This window comes from Chinchilla lanigera, unplaced genomic scaffold (genome assembly GCF_000276665.1).
Source record: "Chinchilla lanigera isolate Chin_1 unplaced genomic scaffold, ChiLan1.0 scaffold00036, whole genome shotgun sequence".
Classification (NCBI taxonomy): domain Eukaryota; kingdom Metazoa; phylum Chordata; class Mammalia; order Rodentia; family Chinchillidae; genus Chinchilla; species Chinchilla lanigera.
Window position 1 is genome coordinate 589106 of NW_004955437.1, and position 8144 is coordinate 597249.

The window sequence follows — 8144 nt, forward strand, 5'->3', positions numbered from 1 at the left end:
GCTGTACATAATAAACATTGAGAGCTGACTCATTTGCGACTAAGTTCTTACTAAAACGGCGCCGGACACTCCTGCATCAGCCTCTCCACTGTTAGGATTACAGGGGTGTGTCACTAACCTCAGCTCTTCTTAAAAATATTTTTTAACATTTTTTAAGAAAGACAGCAGGTGGCCACAGGCTTCTGGTAGAAGCCAAGATACAGTGATATCTTGGTTATCAAATGGCTCCAAGCTTGAACTTCCCACTACTTGAACAGCAAAGTTCAAAAAAATATGCTCGGTATTCATAATTCAGCTCAATAGTTGACCTGAAAATCCAACTTGAAAAAACTCTGCCAGGGGGCTGGGGATTTAGTTCAGCGGCACAGTGCCTGCTTGGCAAACAGAAGGTCCTGAGTTTGAGTCCCAATACCAAAAAAGAAAAAAGAAGAGAACTATGAGAACCATGATAGTTAAAGAAATCATTGTGAAATTTGCTAAGGTCCTGGAAAAAGTGAATTTATAAGTGTAATTTCTGCTCCTCAAAACAAATTATCTGGTTTTGCATTATTTCTTATGGGAAAAATGTGTTTAATTCTTGAGCTTTTTGGTGTCTTAACACATGTTTGGGACGAATTGAGTTCAACAGCTGAGGTATCACATACTTAAACTGCAAGTTACTTTATTTTATTTTAGTTAGTTAGTTAGTTGTGTGTTTTTGTTTTGTTTTTTTTCCCGGTACTGGGAATTGAACTCACGACTGTGAGTTCACGAACTCAGTGCTGCCTCTGGTTCAATTCTAGACACTCTCTCCTCCCTTCAGGGCTTCTTACTAGTCAGCTGCCCCTCCTCTCCCCATATTGCCCTCCCTCCCTGCTGCCTGAACGCCCTGCTCTAACTGCACACAAGCAGGCAAAGCCCAGGACTGTGCCGGGCAGTCATTACCTGAGGGATCATCAGCGGAGGAGCCCACGGTGATCTGGACGATTTCAAATGGGGATGCTGGGTCCTCTCCCAGGAGGCAGAGTGGGGGTGCTAAGGACTCTGTCTTCACATGCAGCACCTCCCCTGCTCCAGGGGCCTGGTGATGGCGTCCAGGGACACACAAAGAAGGAAAGAAAACAAGGGATATCTTGAGAGTTACAGCACAAACAAGAGCTTTATTTATTTTTTTTTTTTTGGTCTCTTTTTGAGACAGGGTCTCACTACGCAGTTCAGGCTGTCCTTGAGCTCACTTTGTAGCTCAGGCTTGTCTAGAACTCCCAACGATCCTCCTGCCTCAGCCTCGGGAGTGTTGGGACTACAGGCGTGCGCCACCACGCCCGGCTACAAACAAGAGCTTTAGAGCTTGCAAGCCATCAAGTATTTGACCCTATGGTCTCAGCCGTATGGAGCATCGCCCTGCGCTGTCTCTAGCCCTTTATTCTTTCTTTCTACTTTATACCTGCGAGAACGGATGAACTCCTATGATTTTTTTTACAGTGAACAACTTGAAGAACAGTAGCAGAATTCTCAGCAGCTAACAACCGTCTTCTCAGCGCCACCGCTGCTGCCACAGAGTTCTGTATATTAAAGACTCAGTGGACGTATGGGCAATGAGGCTAGTGAGGAAGTGGTCGGGGCAGAAGCGCCCCGCCATGACTCACAGCATACAAACAGTTCCCTCGGCACCTGTGGCGAAGGGAAGGGGAGCCCGCCACAGAGAACAGGAAGCAGGTGGTTCTCTGACCTGGCTGGAGGGCTCCGCGGAGAGATGTGACGATTCAGAGGCGAGAGAGGAAGAAGAGCAGGGGGAGGATGGCTCGGACTTCACCTGAAGATCTGGAGGAGAAGGGATTGGAAAACAGTGAGCGAGCAGAACCTGGGAACAGTCTAAGCGGGGTCGGAGGACCTGGGGCTGGGGACGTCCTCTCCAGGCGTGCAGGAGGTGTTAGGACACCGCGCTGCAGGGCCCGGGGAACAGGGAGCAGAGGAGGACGAGGAGTCAGAGAGGATATTCTACCTGGGAAGATAGGCAGAGAGTCCCAAGGAGGCTCCGGGGGGCTGGCGTCCATCGCCACGTCCATGGAGCTGCTGTCAAACTGAGGAGCGGAACACATGAGCGAGCAGGACCGGGAGAAGGCAGGGGCAACGCCAAGCGCGCTCCGGCCTGGTGATTCTCGGACCACGCCCTCCCACCCGCGACCCCACCCGCGATCCCACCCGCGATCCCACCCGCGATACCGGGACATCTTGTTCCAGGCAGCGGAAGAGCTGCGGCGGCTCGTCGGCCACTTCATCCAGGCCAGCGTACAAGGTGCTGTCTGCAAGCAGCGCGGCGTCGGCGAGCGCACCCGGCCCCCGCCCCAGCCCTCATTGGCTCCGCGCGGCCAGACCCACCGCCCGCCCCCTTCGACAGGGGAGCAGCCACAGAACGGCAGCCCCTCCTCCCCCGACCCCGGAACAGCTCGGGGTTCCCCCGGGGGCCAGGTCTTCCCGCTCCCAAATCCCCCGAAAGCACGTCGAGCCCTTCTCCGCCCTCCTTCGGCCAGCGGGTTCCATCTTCGCCCAGCCTTCCCCTTTGGGCTTCCGCTTCCTTCCCGCGTGCCTCAGGGACCCCGCCGGCCGCAGCCCTCTCCCCTCCCCGAGGCCTCACTCCGCACACCCCAGTCCTCCGGGCTCAGCAGGTTGTCGGTGAAGAAACGCGTCGGATCCGAGATCTCGCTGAGGAGCATCAGCTCCGCCATCTTTCCCCCCCACCCCCCGACCCTGAGAGGGTTCCCAAGGCCCGCCTCTCCTCAGCATCAACTAATCAATGGACGCTTTAGAGAGAGAGGGGCGTCCCGGAAGTCCTACGGACCAGTAAGAGACGTGGGTGCTGCGCACATGGCTCAAGAGAAATGACTGCGCAGGCGGGGCCAATGGGAGCACCGGGAGGGCGCGGCGGTTTCAGAATCTTCGGCAGTGAAGCTGGCGCATGCGCCAAGCTCGGGCTGTACATTGGCGCATGCGCCGAAGTAGCCCCAGCGACAAGGAGCCTGGGAAATGTAGTTCCGAGCATTTAAAGGTCCGGCACATCCCCCAGGCAGTCCTAAATTTATAAGTTTAGACAGCTGTTCACATCTTCGGAGATGAACAAGCTCCCCCCAGATAGGCGCATTGAGACCACTGCACTACTTACCCCAGGGAGGCAAAAGCAGGGAATAGGATATGGAGTGAAACCCTCCCTCTGAGCCCCTAAAAATCTCATACAGACCACAATTACAGGTTCCTGTCTCTTTGTTTTTTAAGGTTTAACTTTTAATCAGCCAAACATCTTGCGTAGGCCCTGAGCCAGCCCTGCATCCTGTCTCTTCCTCTCGATGACCACCTTTCCCAGCTCCTCCTGGGCTGCGCGGTTTTTGGGATCTACCGCCAGCACCTTCTTGAGATCAGCAGTTGCTTTTTCCAGGTTCCCAAGGGCAGCCTGGGCAACCCCTCTCCGGTATAAGGCCTTTAGGTGGCCAGGCTCCCGCTCCAGCACCCGGTCACAGTTTTGGGCTGCCAGCTGGGGCTGCCCTAGCAGCAACTGACAGGCCGCCAGGTTGGCGTGAAGGACAGTTCGTTCCGGAGGGCCAGGCGGGGGTAAAGTCAACAGCAGCCGAAGAGCCCGTCCATAGCACCGGGCAGCCCCTGCAGCGTTTCCAGCTCGAAAGAGTTCCGTGCCCCTTGCACGTTCTTCCCTGGCTAAGGCCTCCTTCTCACTGGTCTCCAGCTCCCAGGAGTCCCGGCCCTGAGTGAAGGAGTCCAGTGTGAGCCTGACGGGAGGTCCAGAGTGCCCAGGGAGCTGAAGCTCTGCCTCCTCACCCTGACACATGGACTCCAGGCATTTCTCTACAAGCTCCCCCCAGCTTTCATCCCTCCACGGCCCTATTCCCACAGTTAGCTCTGTCCAGCCCTCCGGCAGCTCTGACCCAAAAGGACATCCAAAGGCCAGAACCCGGCATCGAGAACCTAGCTTGGGTTTGTCCGAGCCGTGGCCACGGATTATGATCTTCTTGACAAAGCTCCCATCGGGACAGTACCAGACATCGGAAGCTTGACGGGACCCTGGAATCTCACGAGCCGATTCGTGGGATCTATCAGAGTCCCCTTCAAGTCCAGCGACCAGGTTTTCAGTGTTGTGAGGGGTCTCTGCATTTCCACTGGCTGGGTCTGGGCTCAGTCCTTGCTCCGAGGCTGCCGCAGGAGGGTCTCCGGGCTGCTGCCTAAACTGAGTAGTTGAATCAAGGTTCTCCTGGGAATTCCTTTCCCATTGTCGCTGCGGGTGAGAGATGTCCTTCTCTCCCAGGGGACTGACTGGTGGCGTCTCCATTTGGCTACCTAGTCTCTTTCACCGGGGGCGGGGGGGTGGGGGGGATCAGAAGAGGTTTTGGTCAGAAAAGGATGGGTCAGGTGTTCAGGTCAGCACCTGAAAAGAAAACCAAAAACAATGCTAGTTAATATTCTTAGCTTCCTGGGCCCGGGATATAGCTCAGCAGCACAAGCTCCTGCCTGGCAAGCGCAAGGTCCTGAGTTCGATTCCCAGTACTAAAGAAAGAAAAAAAAAGAAAGAAAGAAAAAAAAAGAAAAAACCCTAAAAAATATTCTTAGCTTCTGCTGAGCATGGTGGCGCATGCCTGTAATCCCAGCACTCGGGAAGCTGAGGCAGGAGGATCGTTGAGAGTTTGAGACCAGCCTGGGCTACAAAGTGAGCTCAAGGCCAGCGTGAACTGCATAGTGAGACCCTGTCTAAAAAAAAAAAAAAAAAAAAAAAAAAAAATTCTTAGCTTCCTTTCACTCTTTCTCATCAACCTCTAGTCCTGAAGGTGCATATCCCAGCCCCCGCACACCCCTGCCTCCAAAAATCTGTCTTTTCAAGCCCGGGTTCCACCCGGACCTAATTTAGAACTATAAATTCCACAGTTCCCTACAGTTTAGGTGGGAGCCCCAACTACGGACACCCGATCGGGTCAAAAACTACCTGAGCGGCCAGAGAGCCTAGCATGGTGACAAGAGCCGGATTATTCGAATCACCTTTGCTTCCGAAGCTACGTGATTACTGAATATTGTCTTCTTCGGAGTCTTGTCACAGATGCGGAAGACTGCTTACAGATAGGAGCAGCTGGGGGAGAAATACTGACAGCTAACCCTGGAGCGCGCGAGACTGCGAATCTAGTCAAATTCTTGACGGCCAATCAGAAAGAGGAAAGACTCGTTTGGCCCGCCTGCTAGGCGTGACATCATTTCCTCCGCAACAGCCAAGCTCCAGGCCTTAGCAACCGAGCTAAGCCTTAGCATCCGAACTAGGCCAATCGAACTGGTCCAGCTGGCCGGCTCCCTCAGAGTTGAAGTCCTGGAGAGGGAAACGGGGTCGAATGAGGAAAGAATGGAGAAGGGCTGGGGCGGCGCCAGCGTTCTTTTTATCAGCCGACCTCAGGCCCTTCTGTGCTATTATCCCTAGTTTTGAGATCCCAGCACAGGCCAACCCCTTCGGCCATTCAGTCCAGGTGGCGCCAAGATAAACTCTCAGGCTTTTCACTCCTACCGGCCCTGTTCTGTTGGGCGACCTCCTGAGGCTTCCCTTTACCTGTCTCCTCACACCCATCACCGGCTTTCAAGTCCCCCGCTTCTCGGTCTCAGTGCTTTTGCAACTCAAATGAGCATAGAGCACCTGAGGACGCTGTCAAGCTGCAGATTCGGATTTAGGAAGCTCGAGATGGAGCCTGCAGCCCGGCGTTTCAAAAAGGTCCTACGTGGTGCTGGTGCTGCTGGGCATGACCCAGAATCACCTCACTCCACTCCTCCCCTTTCCCTGTCTGTGACTTCAGTTTGACCTACATTTCACGTTCCCACTGGTATAACCTGCTCCACTGACTGTCGAAGTGGGAAAGGGGAGGAGTGTTCCTCCTCACAGGAGGCATAGTTTCTCACTGTGATTCAGCCTTGCCTGGCCAGCTACCTGCATAGGCTGGGCCACCACAGCCCTTCAGGGAAAAAGAATCCCTCTCTCACTATGGCTTCCCTTCAGTTTGCTTTCTAACTCTACCACTGTGCCTCAGATTGCAAGAACCACAACGCCAGGACAGCCAGGGGTGAGGGCAGTTTCTTTGTTTTGTTTTGTTGTTTGCCTTTTTTGAGACAGGGTCTCGCTGTGCAGTTCAGGCTGGCCTTGAGCTCACTTTGTAGCCCAGGCTGGTCTTGAACTCTCAACGATTCTCCTACCTCAGCCTCCCAAGTGCTAGGATTACAGGCATGCGCCACCACGCCCGGCTGAGGGAAGTCTCATCATTAAACACAGACCTGGGTCAAAACCATCTTCTATAGGTGTGTGGTGGCACACACCTATAATCCCAGCACTTGGGAGGCTGAGGCAGGAGAATCATTGTTCAAGACCAGCCTGGGCTATACAATGAATTCAAGACCAGCCTAAACTACAGAGCAGTAGTGAAGCCAACACAGAAAAAAACAAACAAAAAAAAACCCTTCAGAGCAAGACCCTGAATCAAAGACAACAACAACAACAAAAACCGTCTGTCTGTATTGTGTTAAGCTGCAGTCACTAACCCAGACTTTTTTTTTTTTTTTAGTTTCATTTCTGGGATCTGAGCCAGAATAACCTTATTCCACTGTCTCACTCTGACCCAACAGCTAGCTACTCGATTCTTAGAATCTCTGTGTTGTAGTTTGTGGTTTTGCAAGGGGAACAATAAAATACAGGGCACATATTTTATAAGTTGATTTATAATAGTCACCCAAAGAAACATACACAAGAGAGTGCAAGAAATCTGCCCACATACTAAAGACCGAAGTACCCAGCTGAGGGCCTGGATCCCATGATAATGTCCTGCATGCGTCCAGCTGAAGACCTAGAACCCATGACAAACGTCCCCTGTGACTCCAGCTAGAGGCCTAGAGCCTATGCCAATGTCTCACGCAGGCCTGTTTCACTGATCTGCACTGGGAAGGCCCAAAGGTCAGTGGTGGAAGCTAGAAAGTCTGTGCCAGTGGGATGAAGGATCTGTGCTAGTAGGCTGAGGGATCTGCACTGGAGCTGGGAAGTGATGCTTAAAATAAGAACCAGAGCTCCCCCGAAAAAATACCACAACCATCCTCAGAAACAGTGAGGTCCCGAGCTCCTCCGATGATCAGGACAGCCAAGTTCCCATCACAAAAGCCAACGTGACAAGCTTCTCCAGGAGACTGAGCAGTGCACATCTTCCCCTCCGGAGTCAGGAAGCGATGCTCAGAGTGAGGACCAGAGCGCCCCCAAAATGAATCGAAGCCATTCTCAGTGACAACAAGGTCCAAAGCTCCTTGGAGGATGAAAACAGCCGAGTTCATCAGGAAAGCCAGCATGACGAGCTCCTCCAATCAACGGCCTCTCTCAACTCCCACCAGCCTACTTCTCCAGTTCTGCCTCTTATGCTGGCAACAGTCCTCAGGTGGGCCTCCCACATGCAGCACCACGCTCACTCAGTTCAGCTGGGTATTACAAGTTGACCAACAGTTATCAATCCACCACACCCTGGGATCCTATTGAATCCATCTCTCTCTCCCGCACATTTCCCTTTTCCGCTTCAAGAATCTCAGGGAAAGGTAGTCTAGAATGAATCACAACAGGCTCGGTCACACCCTAATACCTGGACAAAGACTGCTAATTGTAGCCTGTGTCTTAACACTGAAGAGAGTCAGTCCATGACTCTTCATAGGGAAAAGTTCGTAGTTACAGTGGGATGAACAGAAGCATGAAATGCTATGAGAATCAGTGATTGCACTCAAGAGGCAGAGGCAGGAGGACCGTTGTGAATTAGAGACCAGCCTGGGCTATAAAGTGAGCTCAAGGCCAGCCTGAAATGCATAGTGAGACCCTGTCTCAAAAAGACAAAAAAAGAAAAAAGAAAAAAGGGCCGGGGATATAGATCAGTGGCACAAGCACTTGCCTGGCAAGTGCAAGGTCCTGAGTTCAATTCCTGGCACAAAAAAAAAAAAAAAGAATTGTGCCTGAGCCTTTTCTCACCTAATTATTTTGGTTTTCTTCTCTGCAGAAAAAGAACAGGTGACAAGTTAGTTTTGAGAGTAAGGAAGGGCATCAATAAACTAGACCCTTGAGAGGGTTGAAGTAGCTGCCTGGGTTCAAACGTGCTAGAACTAACTGGAGCCACAGC

At 52.5% G+C, this 8144-nt stretch overlaps 2 protein-coding genes and 1 long non-coding RNA gene across 5 annotated transcripts in view; 1 reads left to right on the plus strand and 2 right to left on the minus strand.

Annotated features, from left to right (window-relative positions):
* Positions 1-2921, minus strand: part of Atf6b (activating transcription factor 6 beta) — a 9944-nt gene extending 7023 nt beyond the window's left edge. Inside the window, exons 1-5 of one of the 2 annotated variants that reach the window (XM_013516900.1) lie at positions 2819-2921; positions 2203-2282; positions 1982-2060; positions 1709-1800; positions 925-1060 (exon numbers count right to left, since the gene is read on the minus strand). In XM_013516900.1, coding sequence (XP_013372354.1) covers positions 925-1060; positions 1709-1800; positions 1982-2060; positions 2203-2282; positions 2819-2846 — 415 coding nt within the window. In that variant the 5' untranslated portion in view covers positions 2847-2921. Of the gene's footprint in view, positions 1-924; positions 1061-1708; positions 1801-1981; positions 2061-2202; positions 2283-2623; positions 2764-2818 lie in introns of those variants that run through there. The other variant, XM_005389410.2, reaches the window with a different exon arrangement.
* A 71-nt stretch (positions 2922-2992) lies between these two features.
* Fkbpl (FK506 binding protein like) lies at positions 2993-5139 on the minus strand. 2 transcript variants are annotated; one of them, XM_013516902.1, is made up of 2 exons: positions 5014-5139; positions 2993-4408 (listed from the first exon to the last, which is right to left on the minus strand). In XM_013516902.1, the coding sequence occupies exon 2, from the start codon at positions 4310-4312 to the stop codon at positions 3263-3265; it is 1050 nt and encodes a 349-aa protein (XP_013372356.1). In that variant the 5' UTR covers positions 4313-4408; positions 5014-5139; the 3' UTR covers positions 2993-3262. The 2 variants fall into 2 exon arrangements, with proteins under 2 accessions (XP_013372356.1, XP_013372355.1); XM_013516901.1 differs by having other exon boundaries at positions 4961-5139.
* A 2195-nt stretch (positions 5140-7334) lies between these two features.
* Positions 7335-8144, plus strand: part of LOC102009756 — a 3797-nt gene continuing 2987 nt past the window's right edge. Inside the window, exon 1 of the long non-coding RNA XR_261820.1 lies at positions 7335-7421. This is a non-coding gene — a long non-coding RNA (uncharacterized LOC102009756). The remainder of the gene's footprint in view (positions 7422-8144) is intronic.